Source organism: Pararge aegeria, chromosome 24 (genome assembly GCF_905163445.1).
Source record: "Pararge aegeria chromosome 24, ilParAegt1.1, whole genome shotgun sequence".
Taxonomy (NCBI): Eukaryota; Metazoa; Arthropoda; class Insecta; order Lepidoptera; family Nymphalidae; genus Pararge; species Pararge aegeria.
Genome location: NC_053203.1, coordinates 4,415,091 through 4,438,538, shown reverse-complemented (window position 1 = coordinate 4,438,538; position 23,448 = coordinate 4,415,091). Strand labels below are relative to the sequence as shown.

Here is a 23,448-nt window from a genome sequence, read left to right as displayed (position 1 = left end):
TGTTCAACTGAGCTATTGAAAGAAATCAACAGTGAGGCCATGACGGCATAAGAGAGTATCATGCCATTTTCCGTGACGGAATATGGGCAGATTTATTGGTTTGTGGGTGCATGACTGCATAAGAGAGTACCATGCCATATTTGCCGTGACGGCATATGGGTCGATTATATCTGCTGACAAGGGATATAATTGACGTGTCCACCTGCTAAATCACTGGAACATGGAATAGGAGAAGTTTACCCCCGTTTATTAATACACATATATTTTTTGGTTAGGTAAATTTTTATCCTTTTCCCCCAGGAGATAATTGTCTCCTGCCCTTGCTAGCCGTGCAGGACATGTTCATTTTATCTCTTGTCGGGGGATATATTCCGGTGATATGGTTTTTGTCTACTGCATATGCTACCCGGGCTAAGACGGCGCCACCTTGCTTTGCCTTCCGGACGAAAGTTTTGTGCGCATAGTATATTGCTATGACAACAGATGGCGCTGTACGATTTTACATCGCGCTAGCAAAAGTCCATGTAAGAAACTATCAGTCAGATATCTCAAACGAAGTCCTTAGCTTATTTTAATTACGTTGATTCATGTTTATTTTTGGTAATGCTGATATATTAAGATTAACTGAACGTATTAAGCATTAATAAGGACCTAGTTATTCAGAAATTATATTTTCTTACAACAAATACATTTTAAGAGATAAAAGCTTTATTTTACATTTTTAACGCAACTCCCCTGGCACCGAACTGGTGATTATCACATAGTTATTGGCGGACTGTATGGTTTTGAATGTTGTCAACAGTGGCTTTCACAGGGTATGCACTAATCGGACAAACGATATAAAATTCTCCAGTACGAGTTAAAAAAACTTAAACGTAGACTCTTTATAACTCGTACAATGCTTACTCTCTCTTGGGCATACCCTGGTACTTGGTAGGGGAGGGGTCTCACTTCAGACAGGCAGACAAAAATGAAAAAAGAATACAGTTTTGGCTTCAGTAAATTTGACAAAATAACCGCGGAATATTTGACCTAAAGAGGCCCTAGACCAAAAGCTAGGTACGCCCATGTACTTTCTACTCGTACTATAACGCCACTGATTGTCAATTAAAAAGAAAGTTCACGTTGTCACTCTCAAAGTCCAGTCCTCTCATTTAAAAGCACATCGTGCTTTTTGAACCAATGCTAGGTTTCATTATAAACCGTATTATAAACTAACTCTTGTATCTTCATTCTCAACATAAGTTTCTTTGCCGGACCCAATTTCCTGACGTGCGGTATCAGACTATTAAAGAACCCAATGTCCTCATCTTTAGTCGCTTCAGGTGCATCGTTACTATTTCCTCCACTTTTCTGTATATCGTCGTCGTCATCGCAAAAATCTGTTTCCATTATGATTGGCTTTGTATCAAATTCGTCGAATTCATCATCTTTGACACTTACATCATTGACTTCAACAGCTGGAGTATTAGGTGCAGGTTCAACATAGTAACTGCTCTGGTCAGCGCTTGTATCAAAATCTTGGCTATAATGATCATCCGCTGTGTCCTGGCCTTCGTAATCGTTGAACTGATTGGTCAAAAACTGAAGCTTTGGCAGGTATTCCCAGTCGGATTGTTGTTTTCTTGCTTCTTTTCTTGCTTGGTCCCTTAGGTATTTCCATTTCAGTCTTGCCTCGTCACCTGTAAGAAGTATAATATTTTCTTTAACTGACTTTAATTATATTCTAATAAATACGGAAATTTGGAAGAAACAGATGGCCTACCTCATTAGAAAAACCATTATCTATAAATGAAGCAACACTTCACAGGACATGGAAAGAACTCGTCCTGCAAAGAGTAAATAATACCGCGAGTATACTGTAGTACGGTTTTATGTAACAGGCTCTATCTTTTAATTCGAGGTAAGCTAGTATTTAAAACTGCGTCTTCATTGCCATTCAGTGAGAACTCAACTTAGATCTAAAAATTTTTGCAGAGCCCAATTTCCCTCAATTGCCCTTACAATGGAGGCTGGTCGGCCCCCAACGAGTTGGACAGATGACATCAAGCGAGTGGCTGGGAGCCGCTGGAGGCAAGCGGCCCAGGACCGTGTATTGTGGAACTCCCTTCAAAAGACCTATATCCAGCAGTGGACGTCAAGTCAGATTAACGTCGAACCGAGCCGAGGTCCGAGTCCTCGCAGGAGGCACCCTCGGGTCGACGTCTCCCACTTCCCCCCGATGTCGTCGAGCCCTGGGGCTCTTCTCATGGCGAGCTTTCGCGCTCGCCCCACTCCCCCGGTGACGCCGTAGCAACCCCTCAGGTGGTTATCGGCAAGTGTCCTTCCGAAAAAGCAAAAAGTGGACGTCGATTGGTTGACATGATGATGATGATGATGACATATAAACACCCAGACACTGAAAAAACATTCATGTTCATCACACAAACATTTTCCAGTTGTGGTAATCGATCCCACGGCTTTGGACTGAGAAAGCCGGGTCGCTGAGGGTCACTACAAGTCCACTGCGCCAATCAGCAGTCAATTTAGAAAAGACCTAACGCATTTTTACGGTAGAAGAGCCTAGCCGTCTTTTGTAATTTATTTATTCATCAGCACGTGTATTTATATATTTGTATAATTTTAAATCTTATATATTGCACCACCTACCTCTTTTCTCTGTTTTTTCCTTTTACGCCATCGGTTGCCTGGAAGAAATCGCTATGTAGCGATAAGGCCACCAAATTGTACTCTCTTTATATGTACTTTTTTTTCTTTGGTGTACGATAAAAGTGTATTCATTCATTCATTCATTCATTCATTCACGTTTTAGTCATAAAGTGAACAGTTCAACTTACGTGTAACACCTAACTCTTGAGAAATTTCCTTCCAGCTCTCATCAAGCTTGTACCAATTATGGTGTCCCTTCAATTGCCTGTTCCATATCAACTCTTTAGCTTGAACTAATACAATTAACTTATTCATATCTACATCTATAGTTCTCCTTTTATTCATAAGAAGTTTTTTTCTCATAGTATAGCCTAGCTTAGGCCGTTTTATGGATTCGTCTAGACTGTTAAAGACTTCGTCTGCAGTGTCGTCATCGCCTTCTTCTTCATCAGCGAGGAATTGGTTGTGGATGAACTTCAGTTTTTGGAAGTGTGGCCAATCTGACTCGTGGGGATTCTTCCGCATTTCTTTCCGACATTGGTCTTTTAGATTCTTCCATCTTTTTCTGCAGTTTAAGCCTGTAATTGAGAAAGGGGGAATGGTTAATACCATAAGGCTATCGAGTACCATGCTACTAACTCTGTATGCATCATCCAACTTGAAACATCATCAAAGTCAAAGTCAAAGTCAAATATTTCAAGGCACATATATGGCACTTTTGATGCGTAAATTAAATGTAAAATATAACACAGAAGTGAGTTGATGGCGATAAATAAATTCGTCAACTTAAAACTAAAGCTACGAGGGTTCCAAACGCGCCCTGGTCTATGAAGAAGCATACAAAAAACTTAGCCGGTTGTTTTTTTTTTACCACCATCTCACGTTGTCACTTAAAACTATTAAAGAAGCAACCTGGTTAGAGCAATAATTTACACCCAAGCATTTTTATCGTTGATGCAGTCCTTAATACTCAACATCATCCTTACCCTAATAACGTTCGACTGTTGGTCACAATCTCCTTTCATAGGAGAGTGAGATATAGAGCTTAAACCCACCACGCTACTTTAATACAGGTTGGCAGTAAAACCATAAATATGAAAATTATGTTAACGCTTTATAAAATACTAGATATTGCGCGCGACTTCGCCTGCGGTTGTTTTTTGAGACACACGGACATTAAATTTAGGTGTAGTTGTACTGAAATTTTTAAGTTGTGTATTCTTATATAAAAAAAAAAATCCATTCGCATAAACAATATCTGAAAAGAACTGTCTGACCAGTCTCAGCTCCTCCAATCACTTACAAAAAATAGTAATCGTTATAGGACGAATCGAAATCGCATTGTTAGTTGATTTAAATGCTAAAGGTTAACGAAGAACATTTGTAACATTTTTTATATAGTCCTTGTGTAAATCGTCAAACTTTATAATCACCTCACCCAAAGGAACTGTTTTTAATTTCGGGATAAAAAGTATCCTATATTACTTATACCTACCTCCAAGAATATTTTTCCAAAGTTTCATGATGATCGGTTCAGTAGTTTCTGCGTGAAAGCGTAACAAACAAACTTACATTCACATTTATAATATTAGTAGGGAAGTAGGGATTCAGAAAACAGATGACAGTTTACGAAAAAGTTCATAGAGAAAGATGCTTAGCAGCTAAAGCTGTTTCGTTCCACTTAATATGCCTAAAACTTTATATATAAGGTTTCAATGCCTCGTTAGTTTAGTGGTTAGCATGCCCGACTGCAGAACATGAGGTCCTGGATTCAATTCAAATTGGACCCTTCTATCTAATAACTCTTAGTAATAGCTCCAGTGGAGTGCACTTCATACATGCACTAAAGCACTGCCTATCCTAAAAATCAGCATTGCAAGCCCTGCAAAGTGTTGCTCTGTTCTTAGTCGATGGTTTTCACTTACCTTCAAGTGGGCGAGCTGCTCTGTCTGTCAATATCATAAAAAAACCTTCTTACCTTAATTACGTGTATCATTAAATCATTGACATTTGTTAATTTTTTTTTTATTTAGGTAACTAAACAATCTGCGCATAGATAGTATATCAAGATGACCTACAGATTATATAATTAATCCATATGAAATCCTTTATACATAATATATTACCTTGGTGACAGCCTTATTAAAAGAAATATAAGTGAATAAAAAAAAAATATCAATGTATATTTTTGTCCAGTGGAAGGCTTTGGCCGTGGCTAGTGACCACCTTACCGACAAAGACGTGCCGCTAAGCGATTTAGTGTTCCGGTGCGATGTCGCATTGAAACCGATTAGGTGTATGAGTTACGAGGCCATACTCCCGAACAGGTTAGCCCGCTACCATCTTATACTGCATCATAACCTACCACCAGTTGAGATTGCAGTCAAGGGCTAACTTGAAGTGCAATATAAAAAAAAGCGCCAGATCCATAAATAAACATTAGGTAGGTACTGTTTTATATAAACGTTATAGATTATAAGCGTATTAGATAGAGTAGGTACAGTAACTTACTGTAGTGTGTGTGAGTAATAAATATAAATATTTTTATTTAATTTAATTTTATTTATTAAAGCAAAGAAACATAAGTAGTACTTTTACGTAGAACAATTACAAATTAGAATTTAGAATAAAGATATTTTTTTAACTGACAAGAGTAAGACTAAATAAATCTAAAACCGAGAAATTATTATTATAAATAAATAATAATTTTTGGACAGATAAAACCAATTCTACTAAGTAGTTTTGGAGTATTAATTTCATCAATTTCATTTCATTTCAAAAAATATACTACGACAATACACACATCGCCATCTAGTCCCAAAGTAAGCATAGCTTGTGCTATGGGTACTAAGATGACTGATTACTAAATGTATGAATAATATACCCACATAAATACTTATAACATATAGATAAACACCCAGACACTGGAAAACACTCATGTTCATCACACAAACATTGTCCAGTTGTGGGAATCGAACTCACGGCCTGCGACTCAGAAAGCAGGGTCGCTGCCGACTGCGCCAATCGCCGTGTGTACTAGTTGGAGTAATAAAAATAAAAAAACATGGCGGCGCGACGCGACATACGTTTTACAATACTCACTCGTAGTCCCAACTTCAGTAGCTACCTCGTTCCAATACCGCTCCAATTTGAACCGATTCCGATGCCCTCGATAGCTCTTGTCCCAGAGGCACTCTCGAGCCTGGACGGCGGCGATCAGCCTGTCCATGTTCTTGGAGCGGGCGCCCTTGGATTTCACCTTCATAGCGGAGCGGGAGCGCTAGCGGGAGCGACGCGTTGGGGGGACGCGTGGCGGCGGACTGAGCGGCGTGCGCCCGCTACCCGCTACCCGCTCCCCGCCAGGCGCCAAGTGGGCTCGCTCTAACCCCGCTACCCGGGATCAAAACAACGTAGGCGACATTTTCGTTGAACAATATTTTTTTTTGTTTCTACAACGACATCTACAATCAGTCGATAAACTATATGTAGATTTTTTGTAGTTCTTATTGACTTTGCAGTTATGAGGGCCAGTGACCTCAAGTCTGTACAGTATCGACAATGGCATGCATCATTTGCACTTGCATCATTTCGCAGTAGGTATTAACTTATCAAGTTAACAAAACTTAGAATTAATTTATCGTATTTGCATGAAAATGTCTAGGCAAGCAGTTACGTTACTGATATAAAATGAAACAGTAACAGTAACTTTAATGTCACGTTAGTTTTTTTTTCAGCATAGTTATCTACAATCAGTCGATAGACTATAAGTAGATTTTTTGTAGTTCTTATTGACATTGCAGTTATGAGGGCCAGTGACCTCAAGTCTACACTAATAATTCTACAGTATCGAGCACTTCTATCCGCTTCAGACGTCTTATTCTTTCCACAGTCAGTAGGCTGACTGCCAGTGGATTGGGGTGATACCAAGCGTTCCCGATATTTAGGTCTATAGCTATTAATTTCATCGATTAAGTAATCGATGAAATTGGCACTCCTAAGTAATGATGGAACTTAGTGTTGCGTATTGAAATAAAATGACTGGCTTTTTAATGTAATTATTGAATATGCACAGGGTCCATCTTAGTTAGTATAACCAGAGCAAAATTTCGCAGTATTAACTTATCAAGTTAACAAAACTTAGAGCTAATTTATCATATTTGCATGAATATATAAAGTCAAGCAGTTACGTTACTGATATAAAAAGAAACATTAAAAATAACATTTATATCACTTTAGTTTTCAGCATAGTTTATTTGTATATATGTTATGTGTTATGTTTAAGTACTTCTGATTCTGTTTTGTTATTCTTTATGACAATAAAGCATTTTTTCATTTTTCAAAAAAAAAAAATATATACTATCAGTCGATAGACTATAATAGGTTTTTTGTAGTTCGTGTTGAATTTAGCAAATATGAGGGCCAGTGTCACGTAATCTATTACGGCATTACAAGTTATAGTTTAATAAAGAAACAAACCCACTCACACACGTATATAATATAAAAACATAGCCCTAAGGGATTTATTTTTAATAAATATTATAAAAATAAATACCCTTTTAACAATAATGCAGTTACTCAGTTCTGATCTGGAGCAAACGCTACCCGTTGCCCTCGCTCAATATATTCTATCGCCGTCCCGCTCTCCGCCACGCGACACGCCTAACCGCACCTATCCGCTTCTTTAACCGTGTTAACAAAGAGCACATTCTCATCACCTAATCCATTCCCTATTTAATCTGTTCTTAATTTAATCTTTTTGTGAGAGACGAGCAATGAATAACTAACTAAGATTTTCGATCAATCAAAGAAGAATGTTGATGTATACGCTGGCCACGGATCGAGGAGGCAGCGATTCTCGCTAATCGCAATTCAATACAAAGTAGATGAAGTACTTCGTGATAAAGTCACACGATGTATGGTGATTCTATAAGGGAAACGCAGTAGTCGCCTAAGAAAACGTGCGATTTCAATTAACTATTGTATTTTTAACCCCCCCTGCAAAAATGACGCGGTAATATAAGTTTGACGTGTCTTTGTATGTGTGTGTCTGTCTCTCTGTGTCAGTATATTTCCTTTAATTTTTTTGTTTGAAAGGCAAATAAGTCGGGCGTGTTCTGACGTATGTTTAATGAAACTCGGTCCAAGATTGCCGCGACCACAAAATGGTAGAAAAAATATTTCGTCAGAACTCCTACAATATGGGTATCGAGAATATGAAACTTAAGAACATTCTGGTCTTATGGATACATCATACAATGGAATAGGTCGTCAAAAATAGATTAAGGCCAAGGACTCTATCCCCGCAGAGGATTTGGGAATCTAATAAATTTCTCAATTTCCTCTGGTCTGGTCTGGTGAGGGGCTTTGGCCGTGGCTAGTTAGATAACATATCTTTGTCACTTAACGATTTAGCGTTCCGGTACGATGTCGCGTAGAAACCGATTAGGGTATAATTTCCATACAGATAACAGATTAGCCTGTTACCATCTTGGACTACATTTTCACTTACCAGCAAGAATTGGATTGCAGTAAAGGGCTAGATTATAGTGAAAAAAAAAATAGTCGTTTGATGAAACGTTGTATCTTATTTCATAAAAGTCATGCCGTTGTACCGAAAAAGTGACACTATGCTTCAGAAAATTTACATTTATCAATTAAATCTATAAGCCCTCGCCTAAAAATTCTCATTTGCTGATCGGTGAAATCTTCTATCTCAGGCAGAATGCTAAATAGGAACATTTTCCTAGGCTTACGTTCAATGTTCGCACAGTAACTGCACCTTTTGTGGATTGTATCGCAATTATGGTTATTTTTATTTCTAGCCTGCTTAACTTCCTTTGTTTTATTTTTATTAACTTCAATAGTTTCTTGCTTAACTATGCGTGTATCATTTTTACTTATGATTTCAATGACCTCATCATCGTCATTACCAGAGCTGTTGCTATCTTCCTCTGAAAACATTTGCTCACAAGGTTCGAAGGGATTATCCTCTTGAATATCAAGTTCATCTTCAGAATCAGTGGATTTAGATACATGTTTTGGTTCGTTTTCATTTTTTATATCTTTTTTAATGAAATTCGGTGGTATTTTCTTATTTTTTGATGGAGGTAGAAAAGGTTTCCTTTTTATTGAGCTTCTTTTCTTGGTAGGTGTAATGAATTTAAGATAACTTGCCAAGTAATACGGCCTGCTGGGAGTGCGTACACCGTTTAGATATTTTGGCTTTAACGATCTGCTATACGCTGTACGTATTTTTCTCCATTTTTCTTTGCATTCGGCAACTGCAATAAATTGGATTGCTGCTAAAAGATATACTTTAAAAAAAAACCCATATCCTGAATTTTTACGATAGATTTATTTTAAATAAAAGTTGTGTGCTCTACGCAAAAAGTTGTGGAGTTATTTCAATATGACAAAATTTTCAACGTAGTGATAACAGCACGGAATCTTTGCATTTTCTGAGGCTATGAATTTCTATTATTTCTTGAATACTATTCATTAATTAAAATAAGAATTATAAGCATGTTTGTTAAAATGCTATGATATGTGGCACATATCACGTTATAGTTATCAAAAGTTTCTTTATTAACCCGTTTTCCAAAATGACAACTTTGTTATACAAAAGTTTTGTGGTCAAGATCGCAACACAGTTTTACTAAAAATAACCATCGTAACTCACCAGTAGCGTTCAATCTCTTAGCAATATGTATCCACGTTTGCCTCTTCAAATCACGATCTGTGTATTGGAACGATTTCAGATTATACAGACACGGGTGTCTCTCTATATCCCTTACAAATCGCACAATTGATTTACTATCCGTCATATTCGAAAAAGTGGTCATTTCTGACATCTTAACGCGGCGGAAAAAGCTATTTTATTCCTAGTTTCAGTTTACAATATTGATGGATATTCTTCGTCAATAAATGTGAGCAGCACATACGGGCAACATTTCAAGACTGTTTTCATACCACTTTATGTTCAGAACGCTTGTGACGCAAAGCGTTCTGTGCATACTTAAACCTTTAAACACTTTGGCGACAAAATATCGCTAAACAAAATATCGCATTGATTTTTTTGAAACACGTTAGATGTCTGACCAAAAATTAATTAACATGTTTGTTACTTCAGGGAGAAAAATATATTTTTTTATTACTTTCAAATCTCCAGGATGCCGTATTGTAGCTTATAGAGATTCAAACAAGAATATGCACACTAATCTGTCATAGTTTAAATCTTTTTATATAATACTCACGGGAAGCCGTGACTGCTGAAAGTGTGTTTTTTTTTTTGTTTCTTTGTCCTTTCGTCACGCCCTTAATTAATAAGCAACCAATCAACTTGATTTTTGTAATGGAGTTATTTGAAAAGACAGAGATTAATCTAGGCTGCTTTTTATTCCAGGAATATAAAAGATTCTCACGTGATTTGTAAAAAAGCGTAATCAACGCGTACGAAGACAGCGGGTAAATGCTAGTATATGAAAATAGCAATAAATTGCATAGGATAGAGGAAGAATGAAAACATATATATTTCTATTGTTACTATACATATTATTATGGTAGATAAGGTAAGTCGAAAAATTAATTATACATAACATTATCGATTAATTTTATAACCTCCCTTCTAAAACGTCTCATTTGCTGTTCATTTAAATCTTCAATATCAGGCAGTAGACTGAAAAGGAACATTTTTCTAGGGTTGCTTTCAATATTTTCACTGCAAGGCATACGCGTTGTAGTTTTTCCGCTACTTTCATTTCTATTTATAGCGTCTTTAACTGTACTTTTATTTATTTCGTTCTTGGCGGTTTCCTTCTTATCAATTACTATATTATTATAACCTGTAATTCCATCATCATCGTCATTATCACCACCACTATCATCATCATCATCATCATCATCGTTGTCTTCAGTACTGTTGTTGTTATCATTATCCATAAGCACCTGATGTTGAGAATCCTCATCTGGACTACTGTTATTATCTTCAGATTCTTCTGATTCTTCCTCCTCTGCTTTATTTGTCTCTATATAATTTGTGTCTTCCTTCTGGTGATGTTTATCTTCTGATGTTGATGGACAGTGTCGGTTTTTGCATGTGTTATTTCTTTTAACGCTTGGTATGAATTTAAGATAGTTGGCCAAATAGTATGGCCTGCTGAAGGTACGCACACCAGCATTATAACTCGGCCTCAAAGTTCTAATATAAGCTGTCCTTATTTTTGTCCATTTGTCCTTGCAGTCCGCAACTAAAACAAAATGAATATCTATTATTCATAAATTTTCGCAAAACTATTGCTAAATCGTATGACTTTAGATCATCATCATCATCGTTGGCCTAGTGTGGATTGGTAGACTCCACACACCTTCGATAATATTATGGAGAACTCTCAGGCGCACGTGCAGGTTTCGTCTCGATGTTTTTCTTCACCATTGCAGCAAGTGATATTTTAATTTCTTAAAACGCACACAAGTTTGTTGTTCAGAGGATACAAACACTGCCCCCCGAAAGATAACAAAGTATATATTTATGGGTACGAGTATAACCCAAAACTTAAGCGTATTGAAATGGAATCACGTAAAGTTTGGCAACCAAACAAAGATTTTTATATTTAGTTTATTGGCGTCTATGGGTATGGTCTTGGATGGCAGGTCTTAATTGGAATTATGAGTCAGATGTAAAAATTGCAGTTTTGCACTTTTGGTGCAACGACACTGCAATTTTGCAGTTAGCGTGCAGTTATAATGCAGATTTTCCGTCCAGACCCGAAGGCTGTGTTCTATTTAGCATATTGAAGCTTTACCTCAGAATGCTAAACCATTAGAAACCAATAAGGGGTATGGCCTGAGGCCTCACATAACCTCCGTACATCCAAAATATTATACATCACTATCGATATCGATATAGATATTGATAGCATCACAACCCTGAGGTGAAGTTGTATCAAGGTTGTTAAAGGTCATTTTGTAGTGAAATAAACATTCAAAGTACGCTTTAAAGATCCGTCTGCCGCCCATCATCTGTATCAGTCCTTATTTATCGCCACACAATTGTGCGAGAGAGACGACACAATATTTGACTTGACAACATCGGCGTGTCAAACTCAAACAAAACATTGCAGTAAAAATAACTTACCCGTACTATTCGCTTTCTTAGCAATGTAAATCCAGGTTTTCCTTTTTAACTCACGATCCATGTATTTAGGTGATTTCCGATCGTATAAACATGGATGCCTTTCTATTTCTTTCACAAATCTTATTATGGTTTTGGTATCTGATGTGTTGGAGAAAACATTAGTCAGTGACATTATGCCATTGAAAATAAAACTACTTTATTTTATTAGAGATCGTCTGTAATGTTTTGTAAATATACCGGCTCGTGGAACAAATGGCGCGACTATTTTCTCCGATAACCGTGGCTTGACTGGTTGTAAGTGGAAACAAAAGATATCGCGCTTCTTGTCCTGCTCGCTCGAGGGTTCGGTAATGGGTGGTTTTTATTTTAATGTTATGACGCCAGTAGCGGCGGTCGATTTTAGACTTTAGTTGATCAACTTATCGTGCATTGCGTTCAATAAATCGCATGAATAGTTTCGAAACATCGTGTATCGTGCTAGGCGGGAATAAAATAGTGTGACCAAACTTTTTCTATGTATGCATGAGTTATAAGTGAAGCTGAGTTTTTTATTTACGTTGACTGGATAAAGTGTAAATTGGGACTTAGTGATGTGATATATCTACTTACCTGCCTACTACGTTATTTTTTACACCCATATGTAACTAATCGTTATGCTTTACGTGAGTACATATTTAAAGCTGTTAATGGTTCAAGATACAAAAATAACATTTGCAGACCAAACATATTTTTTTAAATGTTGTTTTACCATTGGCTATTAAGAGAATCTTGAAATAATAAATAACATAATAACATTATTTCATGTTCAAGAATTATTTTGATGTTTAGACCACCGAACCTAACAGAAATAAAACAAGTAGATTATGTTTTTTTTTTAAATACCAAAAATCTATAATAATACCTACAATTTTTATACACGTTGCGACTACTTTTGTACAATGTTAACAATGATTTTATACAAATAATATCAAACAATTATTAATGAAAGTATTTATCATTAAGTAAATAATAAAAGTATTATTCGCACAATACGTTATCAATTAATTTTATTACTTGTCTTCTAAAACTTCTCATTTGCGGTTCCGATAAATTTTGGACATCAGGCAAAAGGCTGAAAAGAAACATTTTCCTTGGATTACATTCTAAATTTTCACAACAAGGTGATCGCTTCTCTATTTTTCCGGTGCTACAGTTGTTTCTATTTGTATGTTCTTTTTCTGTTTTTGCTTTATTTATGTCTATCTTAATAGCTTCTTTAGTATCTATGGCCGTATCATAATCATCCTCAATTTCATCACTATTATCAAAACAGTTATCTTCATCTAGAAACACTTCATGTTGAGAGGTTTCATCTAGACTACTGATATTGTCGTCTGAATGGTTTCGTTGCTCATCATCTTTCGTTTCTTTTTCATTTGGTTCTTCAATTGGATCTGTATTTTCTGATGTAGATTGAGGATTGTGGCAACTTTCTGAGCAAAATCTCTTGCCGGGTGTGATAAATTTCAGATACCTGGCTAAATAGTATGGTTTTTTGACTATCCGAGAATCTTTATGATAACTTGGCCTCAATGTTCTGATATAAGCTATCCGTATTTTTGTCCACTTCACCTTGCAGTCCGCAACTGGAACCAAATAAATTGTCTTTTATGCACACGCAAAATATTTAGTATTCTAACAATAATAGCAATACCGTTAGTGCTGTTATTGTTAGAGATGGAAACGGAATGAAATAAAAATATGTTTGGCGCTTATGCGTTTGGCAAAAAGTATTGCAACCATGATCCTACTTATCTTGATCCTACTTATCTTAGGATAGTTTTATACGAAAAAATATCAGTTCTAACATCATATAAAAAAAAATCCATTGTCTAGAACCTATCTCGAGATATTACCCAATACCATCTCATCCAGATTAAAAAAAAGGCCAAAAAGTATTATTGAAAAAAGCTGTGGCCAATTTTACAGAACATTTTGTGTAAGTAAAGACAGATTATTTATAAAGAAACAAAAAAGGCAGCACAACTAAATTCTACAACCTTTTGAGTTTCTGTTAAATGTATTAAGTACAACATACAAGTTGTTTCAATGTTATAGAACATTATAAAACAAAAAGATGGATCCAAAAATTAATATCTCTCTAGAAACTAATACAGAGAACCTTTTTTTATGTAAGTTAATACAGCGAAGTGTAATTATATATCCTCAAAGGTTTTGTTATGCAACAATACAATTTAATGTACTTAAAGCTTTAGCACGTCGTATGTAACATGCGCAAGTTTACGCACATGCGCAGATAAGTTTTATCGTGTGAACTACGAACAACACAGTGTTTAAGAAGAAAAGATGTCAGTACAAAACGAATCACTTTGTCATCATGGAGTAAGTTTATTAGTCCAAACTGGTCATGTAGAGTCTCCATGTGTATCACAATATAAAGGAAAGGGTTTCAAAAAATTTAAACCTATTTCAATATTATATAACTAGTAACTATGCATAATGGTGCAAAGTATACCATCTATCGCTGATAGAACATGCTTTAAATTTTTGGGATCGCTTATATATCATGACAAACAACTTACCGGAACTATTAGTTTTTTTAGCAATTTCTATCCACGTTTTCCTCTTCAAGTCTCGATTCGAGTAATCGAGCGATTTTTGATCGTACAAACATGGATGTCTCTCGATTTCCCTTACGAATCTCACAATCGCCTTGCTATCTGACAATCTGGAGAAAACATTCTTTATCTTTTCTGACATTCTAACATAAAGGTAAATGCGTCTTTATTCAACTATCAATTGAGTACAGTTTCCGATGCCGCTTTATATTTTTCCGCGTGGGGGAAAAGAGACTTTATAACACTGAAGTTTCAGTCCGATTTAATGTTGCATGTGTGATACCACGTTTCGTAAAGCGCATGCGCGTTCTTAATACGTATTATCCAAAAACATTGTTTCAAGTTTTAAATGTTATACAACAATGTTTTCACTCTACGTAAGTGACGGAAATTTATTTATACGTATCGTTAAATTACGTAATATATGCTTTAAATGTAGTACGTAAAACGCATTGCTGGACGCGTAACTAACGTGACCGTACCATTCGAGCAATGTTACACGACTGGTTTGGTTTTGTTTCATGACGCATGAGTATGAGATGGTCGATGTTTTGTATTGTAAACATTGTGATACTTTGTACAGTTTCGAAACATCGCGTGTCATGTACTAAAATTTCTGAAACCTTAAACCGTTTTGGTTCTTTATCATTCATTATCATTTAAACAAACTTTAATTTCCTTTTTTATGGACTAAGACCCTCTTATAGTACGACTGTCCTTCCTGTCAGCTCAGACGATTATTATCATATTATCCGGGACCGAAAGCTAAACATGCTCTCGGAGGCACGCGAGTGAATAAACCGTGTTGGTAATGAGACAACATCTCCATAATCTCAAATCCAGAATCTATCATTGTAACCACTAGACCTATGAGGTAGTGTTGCCTTTTTTTAATATATAGATATATACATATATATGTGCACACTCACACACCAGGTGCTCAAGACGGTATTTACATTAGGAGATTCCAAATTTTTTATTATTTATATGTTTGGCCAATTTTAGTTTATAATATAGTAAATAAGATAATAGTTATTGTTGTAGCTATGGATTTTTATCTGAATTAAACGTTATTATTATTATTATTATTATAGAAGATATTTCATAAAAAAATATAATTAAAAATGAGGTTTCTTTACCAGATATTCTAAAATAATAACCATTAAAGGAGTAATGGTCGCTGAAGCGTCTTTTTTTAAGAGTTTACCCCAAAACTTTAAAAGTTAGGACTTCAGCATCCATTTTGGGGGAACGAGTTCAATCCCCAGCACCTCTAACTTTTCGGAGGTAAGTGCGTTTTAAAAAATTTAAAGTCACTTCAATGGTGAAGGATGTGTAATGAGTTGATATGCTGATGATGAAGAATAACCGACTAAAATAATTTGTAGTTGCGTCAGCAAAATCTCAAACAAAGTACAGAGTAGATAAATACCACCGGCAAAAATTAACATCCTTTTCAGCCCTAGATTTAGAAGATTTTAACCGTTACGATACTTTAAATTATTATTTTGATAATTTCCGTTTCAAAATTTCAGTCTGGCACTGCCGCATACGTAATTAATATTGTAAAGGACACAAGTCAGTCAGTTTTTTTCCAGATGCTTATGCAGGTTTAGACCCTCTGATTTTTTAATCTGTGGAATTCCGACAGTCCACAAAATTTTTGACATTTCAGCATGTAATTTTTGACATTTATGTGTGCATTTTTTAATTTGCTACTCAAATATTTTTCTGCAGTATGAAAAATCAATTTATTGTAATAAAAATGAAAATGTCAGTAAAAGAAATGCACCCTTTACCTTAAACAAGGATATATTCATCTGTTGTATATGCAAAATCCAAATACTTATTAATGTCTGAAGTTCGACAAATAAAATTGATAAAAGAAATAATTTAATTATTTGAAGTGATGGATCGAGTAGGATCACGTTTATTGTTCGGTAATAATAAGGTATATACAGAACACTCATAGTTTTTGGCAGAATAGCTCAGTTTAAATGCCGAGTTATTCGGCTAAGCTCGAGTCAGATAGAATGGTACCTAGGTACTTGATACAAAACTACCAGTTTCCCCATATAATTAAGGTATTCAAATGTATTTTTTATTATTAAATTTGTAGAAATTCATTCTCAGCTAGCAAAATAGGATTTGTTTTAAAGGTAGGTAAGGAGGTAAAAATAGTTTTTAATTCAGTATGCATACTTTGGACAGAAACACTATTTATTTATTTATATCAGGACGACCAACAAAATAACATGTATTACTTATAGTTATAGATAAAGCTAGGCTTAAGTTAGCACAGTTAGAGACGTACTAAACTTTCATAAAAGACATAAGCGATTTGTATAAGAGACATAATAAACTTTATATTTGCTCTGTATACAAGACATACTTAACTTGATATTTGCAACCTGTATACGAGACGTACTAAAAGACACATAAATAACACTTCATAAAAGACACTTGTTACTTGTATACGATACATACTCCACTTGCATAAAAGGCATTTGCGACCTGTATACAAGACGTGCTAAATTTGCATAAAAACACTTGCAACCTGCATACGAGACGTACTACTCTAATCCTGCATTAAAGGCACTTGTGACCTGTATGCGAGACGTACTAAAACGGAAACGAATCAATCTGAAATTGATTTCAATTTTGGATTGACGTTATTATTATAGGTAGGAAGACATTGGTGCCTATATTTTTTAGTACACTAACGGACAGCATGCCTATTCAGCATCTCGGTGGATAGGATATAGCGTCAGAAACTATAAAATGTGCCTATCAAACCATCATTTTAATTTTTGTAACCTCAGTTGCCAACCCATGTGTACAGAATGTAAAATAATGGTTTAACATATAAATTGATGGCAACTTTTCAGCATTCTTTGATTTCATATCAATGATAAATACTGTAGGGGTCAGTAGATCTCTTGCTATCCTTTTTCACGATATATAATATGAAAAAGACAGCAATACTTAGACCTGTCAAATTATCTTAGTCTATAGATTCATGTTCAACCAAATTTTCATTAGAAGAACAAACAGCATAATATTTTTTTCTGTAACTTTTTATTCGGTGTGCAATAGAAATGTATTCAATCAAACAGCAATTTTATCGCCCAGTAAATTTGCTTTGACCTGCTACTAGGTAGGGTCTTTTCGCCTTTTCGCGTCCGACGCCCAATTCGCGTCCAAACGACGGTACACTGTTATACAACAATGAAAAATAACAATACCGACACACCAATCTAAACAAGAGCGCTTCTATTGATGTTCGGACCTATGACAGGTACTCACACACAAACAAAAGATCTGTGCGTGCAACCCAAATTTAATGAAAAATAAACTAATCTTGCGTGTGCAACCAACAAGTGCTGACGCGCGAATGTGTTGTAAAAAAAATAGTGAGCAGCTGTACTTTTGCACGGTAAGTATTTAAGGTGTTTATGTGAAATTTAGAATACTTTGTTATCCCTAGACCTTAATTGTGAACCACACTATAGGAATAACGATGTTTGTGCTTATATTTTTCTACTGACAGTTTTATATAAGGTGGACGCGAACTAGTACATAAAATTTATAAAAAAAACCACTTTGCGTCCGCTGTGGACGCAGATTACTCTAACTATTTCTCAGTAAGATGTTTAATTAAATACGATAACATGGGAAAAACAATATAAACTTCCTATCAATTTTAACAACATTAACATGCATAATACGATGGTCGATTTGCGTCCATATTATTAGAAATATAAAAAAAGATAATGAATGTGAAAAATCTGACTTGGACGCACAGTTTTCCTACATAAGAGACCCTATAACATTTTGCGTCCATCTTTTTATCACACGAAAATAATAGAGTAAAATTTATATAATTTTATTTAAATATACTCTTTATAACCTAAAAATATACAATTATTATACGAAAATTATTTTATATATTTGCCAATATTTCAAGTTCCATTTTTAGGGTTCCTTACCCAAAGGGTAAAAACAGGAACCCAGTACTAAGACTTCGCTGTTCGTCTGTCACCAGGCTTGTAGCTCATTAATCGTGATAGTAAGACAGTTGAAATTTTCATGGATGATGTATTTCTATTGCCGCTATAACAATAAATATTAAAAAATAAAATAAAACACGGAACGCGCGAGTCCGATTCGCACTTGGCCAATTTTAAGGGCTTTGTACCGAAATGGTAAAATAGAATCGTATAAAGCCATCGACATGAGTTAGTTGGAGGAGAAAAAAATATATCCTGAAGTGCAATTTATGTTAACTTTTATGATATCAGCAATTAGGTATTAAATAAATATTTTTATTAAAATCACAAGCTTCCCTTTTTATTTCCTATTTTCCTTCCTAATTATTTCTAAACAGGTGGACGCCAATTGGTCCACAGGCGGACGCAATCTGGATTTTGTGGACGCAAAATGGGAAAATCGCCTGTTTCAGCTATTTGTACCTGTGTAGAATAAAACATCAGATGCGTTGTCCAAAACTGTGCATTAAACTTGACAAGACTATATAGGGACTACATTACAACCATATTTGATTAAAAACTACCGCACGGACATTTTTTTTTTCACGTTCAAACCTAACAACTCCACTAAGTGGACGCAAACAGGCGAAATGACCCTAGGTGGGAAAGGGCCAATCTAACGGCGTCCTAATTATTGACAAACTATAAACCATCTTCATTTATTTATTTGATATCCCATAAAAATTGTCGTAAAATTATACTTACAGCACTCCCCACACTTAAGTGATGGGGGGTGCGGTTTACGCACACGGGAAGGCCTGTGGCTGAATGAGATTTTATTGATACTATCATCATGAATACAAGTACTGAGTGCCTGTGGGATTTTGTATCCCGATCCGTTCGATCCCGTGAAAGGTACCTGCAATCTGTATGGAATCGAAAGAGCGCTACCTAGTGACAATACTGGACAATAAAACAGTTTTTCTCACTAGATGGCACTTTTTACGATACATATCGTAGTTAACACAGTGACTCGAATTTTACATATGTTTATGACCGCGTAAGTTTTTATAGAAACCCCATCAAATAGATAGATATCTCTCTATAAATATTGCACACGAAAAACAAACAACACGTATGATATAAATATGAATACATAATATAATACATTATACATGTATTATATTCTGTAATTACATGAGGAGCTATCATCATTAATCGCATCCATGGCACTTAGGTCCTTTTTGTCGGTTATAAACTTATAATAGGGAATCCGAGAGAGACAAATATACCAGAGATAATTAAGAAACAATGAACCCGGAATCGCTTACTTATAAAACCATAGCTCCCACCACTGCGCCAATGTTTGGTTGAAGTTCAGGTTCAAAGATTCCGTTACGTACAAAAATTGTTCATACATAATGAGACAAGCAAGAGAAAACAGAGATGTCGAGTAGAAACCGATAAGTATCTGCCATACTCCCTCACAGGTTAGCCCGCTACCATCTTTGACTGCATCAACATTTCCCACCAGGTAGATTACAGCCAGATGCAGCGGCAGCGTGCACTTAATTCATGCACAAAAGCACTGCCTACCTTAAAACTTTTATATTACTCGAAGAGGAGGACAATTTTTCGATTTTACGAAATCTTACTACTTTATGCCCACCCTGCTCAAAAACTCCGTTGCACGCCACAGGTCAAATGCCAACTTGTAGTGGCATTAAATAAAAATAATAAAATTTTTTTGTTCATCGGTTGGTAAAAAATAAGCAACCGAGTAGATAGCCTCCTCTTTTTTTGAAGGAAGTCGGTTAAAAATACAGAGCAAATTGATCGTATAAATAGAGCCTACATTGTAACAAAACTACCTATGTTACATTTTTTTAATTAAGTTAGTCGCCCACTGCGCATGAGTCAAGTCGAGTGGGAGAGTGTTGGGTCAAGTGTACTCTCCTCGCGGCAGTCTCTGCACGGACTCGCCAGCGATACCGCTAATCTAATTACCGAACAGTGCCAGTTGCCATCCTTCGCAAGTAAGGTTATATGTTAATTGTATTTTTGTTTCTGTGCCTTTGTACGAGTGGGTGTTAATGAGAGTTTTGTGTTCATGCGTAAGTTACTAGATGTTTTTACTATAACCTAGTTTAGCTTGCTGGTGGCAGCAGCGTGGTGGGCGTGTGTTCTAGAACCATCACACCATCAACCATATAGGGTCCCTCTGAAAAACCAGTGCCAGTCCACATGCTTACTATTCTTTTCTTTGTTAATTATATTTTTGTATACAATTGTAAGCAATTATGTGGACAACTATAAAATTTATTTCTTTGACCGGAGGCTTATTTTCGTTAGGATGTTTATTGCTCGAAGATAATGTTGAACCTATTTGAACGACCTTCACTGTGGATAGGTGGGCTTTTTTTATATGATACGAGTGCCATACTAGCTCTGCACGCTGCTTTGCCCGCGTGTACTGTATCTCGTCTTCCCTAATAAAGTTAATCACAAAGAAACTGCGACAAAGCAGGAGTAAAATATACGGAATTTATTTAAACCATTAAGGTTGCCTAGCAGACATTGCTGCTAAAAGATAAGGCAACCTTTTCAACCAGAATTGTATCCTACTTTCTATATATCTGCGTTTGCTGTTGTCCTTAACCTTTTGTTTATACATAACACATTTTTTTATAAAAAATTAAAAATAAAACTCTTTAAGAGTTTATAAATATAGTTGTATAAATACCTACTACAACTTATTCACGAGGGTTTTAAAAATTATACTAAATTTTTTAACGCTAGCTTGTCAATCAATAAATCAGTTACCTATTACGATTTAGATAAATAAAATACCTAAATAGCTACCTAGTAGTCTAATAAATACTTAAGGGTAGGTATTTTAACTCTTACAATGCCTATCCTTACGTTTTTGGTAACTCGCATTTGGTACCCTGTGCATACCCTCTATGCACGCCACTGCTAGTAGAGTATTATAGTTTACTTTGTAGTTTTAAGTTAAATGACTATTTTATTGGTAAAGAAGTTACTTTAACTTATAACTAATAAAAACTTGGAACCGCTAAAAATATTTTTGGTTGTTCACTTATTGACTAACTAACTAACTTTAGAATTCAGTGAGTTATTCAGTGTTTTGTGACGCTCTGACATTTGATAGATGCTTTCAGTTAAAGTCTGGCAAAACACTGAAAACCTGTTCCGACGTTACACCACGTGTATGTGTCAAGCATTTAGAGTAAACACTTTTCTAACGCCTCTGCGAAGTTCTGAATACCTACTCTCGGAGTTGACAGGTAGATTATACCACCTCAAGTTGTTTTAACGTCATTTTTAATATAAAGGTTCCAAAAAAAACTGCGACCGACTGCGAAAACTGCTGTTGTTTGTCTCCCCCTTTATTTCAATGAAAGCTTGAAGTACATCAAATTTTAATCGAATAAGTAAAGCCGCTGGTAACTTTTTTTTGTTCCACTACAAGTTAGCCCTTGACCGCACTCTCACCTGGTGGTAAATGATGATGCAGTCTAAGGTGTTAGCGGGCTAAACTGATATGGTAGTCATACCCCTAATCGGTTCTACGCGACATCGTACCGGAACTCTAAGTCACTTAGCGGCACGTCTTTGTCTGTAGGGTGGTAACTAGCCACGGCCAAAGGCAGACAAGACCAGAGAAAATTCAGAAATTATGAATTTCCAAATTGTTCTTGCCGGGAATCGAACCCGGGCCCTCCTACTTAAATTCACAGCGCTCACCGTTGCGCCTAGGAGGTCGTCAAAGCCAGGGAGATTGTGTATTTATACGTACACAAGCTGTCAGGGCGTACAAGTTTTTTGCCGCGAATTCCTCGGTTGTTTCTTTCAAAATCCCATCAGCTGCAAGCTACGTTTGTTGTTTTATATAGAGCTGTGTTGTTTTTGTATAAATATAACAAACAAACAAATAAACAAACTCTTAAGAGTACATATCTACGAGACTCTTAGTTTTACGATTACCACTTTTCTCGTTAAATGTCATATTCAAAATTCATTTATTTCAAGTAGCTCTAGTTTTTTCAAGTTATTTTCGTCAGTATGTACTTAGCGACTCTACCACCGGTCTGAAAGTCAGATGTTATTGAGAAAAAGTCAGTGTCAGTAGAAGTCAGTAGTCAGTAGTCAGTAGAACCTAGTCCCACCTCGCTGCTCCAAGGCGCTTAGCGGGCTTCAACCACTATTATCACATCTCGATACTAGCGATATCACTTTTTAGTATTTTAGGTTCTAAAACTCTGCTATCGGAGAGACCTGTGACCACCCCACGAGACTCACAACATGTATAATGGATTGTTAATACTAGACTAGAACAACTGTTGAGTTTCTCACTGACTTTTTCTCAATAACATCTGACATTCAGACCGGTGGTAGAGTCGCTAAGTACATACTGACGAAAATAACTTGAAAAAACTAGAGTTACTTGAAATAAATGAATTTAGATTCACTGTTAGTTAAAGATGCTGTCGTCTGAAGGCAGATCAGTTGTCACCACCCTTCCTCATCCGGATGTCGTACGTGGCGACTAAGGAAATATAACAGAGAACGGGATGCAGCATCCTCTGTACTACTACTACCATATATATATTTTTTTTATTTGTGTAGTCTGGTTTATGTATTAGTATGTAGATATTCGTATGTATGTACTAAATAGTGTACCCCACCTATTTGTTATCTTTTTAGTTTTCCTAATCCTAAGCCAGTAGCGATCTCTGCCAGGCAACTGGCAGAGATCGCTACTTAGCGATAAGGCCGCCTTTTGTAACCTGCTTCATTCTTCATGTGTTTGTTCTTTTTTTGTCTCGTTTTTTTGAGTGGTGTACAAATAAAGAGTATAAATAAATAAATAAATATAATGCCATCACCAATCCGTATACCCCGCGTGATGATTATGGGCAAATACTCCCATTGGAAGAGGCCTTTAGTCCAACAGTGAACTATTATATGTTATTTATCAAAAGTATCTGTGACTGTTCGTTAAATTCTTTTCAAACCACTTAAGTTTGCCACCCGT

General features: G+C 35.9%; 5 protein-coding genes across 7 annotated transcripts in view; 1 reads left to right on the top strand and 4 right to left on the bottom strand.

Moving 5' to 3' along the window:
* The window catches only part of LOC120634452, an 84,365-nt gene that overhangs the window by 42,498 nt on the left and 18,419 nt on the right, over positions 1-23,448 (top strand). For 2 of the 3 annotated variants that reach the window (XM_039905032.1, XM_039905030.1), the window contains exon 1: positions 12,183-12,444. The exons of the other annotated variant lie outside the window; for it this stretch is intronic. In XM_039905032.1, coding sequence (XP_039760966.1) covers positions 12,436-12,444 — 9 coding nt within the window. In that variant the 5' untranslated portion in view covers positions 12,183-12,435. Of the gene's footprint in view, positions 1-12,182; positions 12,445-23,448 lie in introns of those variants that run through there. 3 annotated transcript variants of the gene reach the window in all.
* Positions 691-6,029, bottom strand: LOC120634453. The gene is made up of 3 exons (XM_039905036.1): positions 5,752-6,029; positions 2,838-3,227; positions 691-1,682 (listed from the first exon to the last, which is right to left on the bottom strand). The coding sequence occupies exons 1-3, from the start codon at positions 5,912-5,914 to the stop codon at positions 1,186-1,188; spliced, it is 1,050 nt and encodes a 349-aa protein (XP_039760970.1). The 5' UTR covers positions 5,915-6,029; the 3' UTR covers positions 691-1,185.
* Positions 7,370-9,629, bottom strand: LOC120634455. Its single transcript, XM_039905038.1, has 2 exons — positions 9,329-9,629; positions 7,370-8,930 (listed from the first exon to the last, which is right to left on the bottom strand). The coding sequence occupies exons 1-2, from the start codon at positions 9,498-9,500 to the stop codon at positions 8,275-8,277; spliced, it is 828 nt and encodes a 275-aa protein (XP_039760972.1). The 5' UTR covers positions 9,501-9,629; the 3' UTR covers positions 7,370-8,274.
* LOC120634454 (protein PFC0760c-like) lies at positions 10,193-12,058 on the bottom strand. The gene is made up of 2 exons (XM_039905037.1): positions 11,783-12,058; positions 10,193-10,895 (listed from the first exon to the last, which is right to left on the bottom strand). Exons 1-2 carry the CDS (start codon positions 11,952-11,954, stop codon positions 10,231-10,233), a joined length of 837 nt encoding a protein of 278 aa, XP_039760971.1. The 5' UTR covers positions 11,955-12,058; the 3' UTR covers positions 10,193-10,230.
* On the bottom strand, positions 12,700-14,887 carry LOC120634456. The gene is made up of 2 exons (XM_039905039.1): positions 14,365-14,887; positions 12,700-13,407 (listed from the first exon to the last, which is right to left on the bottom strand). The coding sequence occupies exons 1-2, from the start codon at positions 14,540-14,542 to the stop codon at positions 12,800-12,802; spliced, it is 786 nt and encodes a 261-aa protein (XP_039760973.1). The 5' UTR covers positions 14,543-14,887; the 3' UTR covers positions 12,700-12,799.

Coding starts and splice junctions, on each gene's coding strand:
- LOC120634453 (XM_039905036.1), bottom strand. CDS start 5,914: ATGAAGGTGAAATCCAAGGGCGCCCGCTCCAAGAACATGGACAGGCTG. Junction 3,228..5,751: donor TACTGAAGTTGGGACTACGA/GTGAGTATTGTA, acceptor TCTCAATTACAG/GCTTAAACTGCAGAAAAAGA. Junction 1,683..2,837: donor TCAAGAGTTAGGTGTTACAC/GTAAGTTGAACT, acceptor TACTTCTTACAG/GTGACGAGGCAAGACTGAAA.
- LOC120634455 (XM_039905038.1), bottom strand. CDS start 9,500: ATGTCAGAAATGACCACTTTTTCGAATATGACGGATAGTAAATCAATT. Junction 8,931..9,328: donor TAAGAGATTGAACGCTACTG/GTGAGTTACGAT, acceptor AATTTATTGCAG/TTGCCGAATGCAAAGAAAAA.
- LOC120634454 (XM_039905037.1), bottom strand. CDS start 11,954: ATGTCACTGACTAATGTTTTCTCCAACACATCAGATACCAAAACCATA. Junction 10,896..11,782: donor TAAGAAAGCGAATAGTACGG/GTAAGTTATTTT, acceptor ATTTTGTTTTAG/TTGCGGACTGCAAGGACAAA.
- LOC120634456 (XM_039905039.1), bottom strand. CDS start 14,542: ATGTCAGAAAAGATAAAGAATGTTTTCTCCAGATTGTCAGATAGCAAG. Junction 13,408..14,364: donor TAAAAAAACTAATAGTTCCG/GTAAGTTGTTTG, acceptor ATTTGGTTCCAG/TTGCGGACTGCAAGGTGAAG.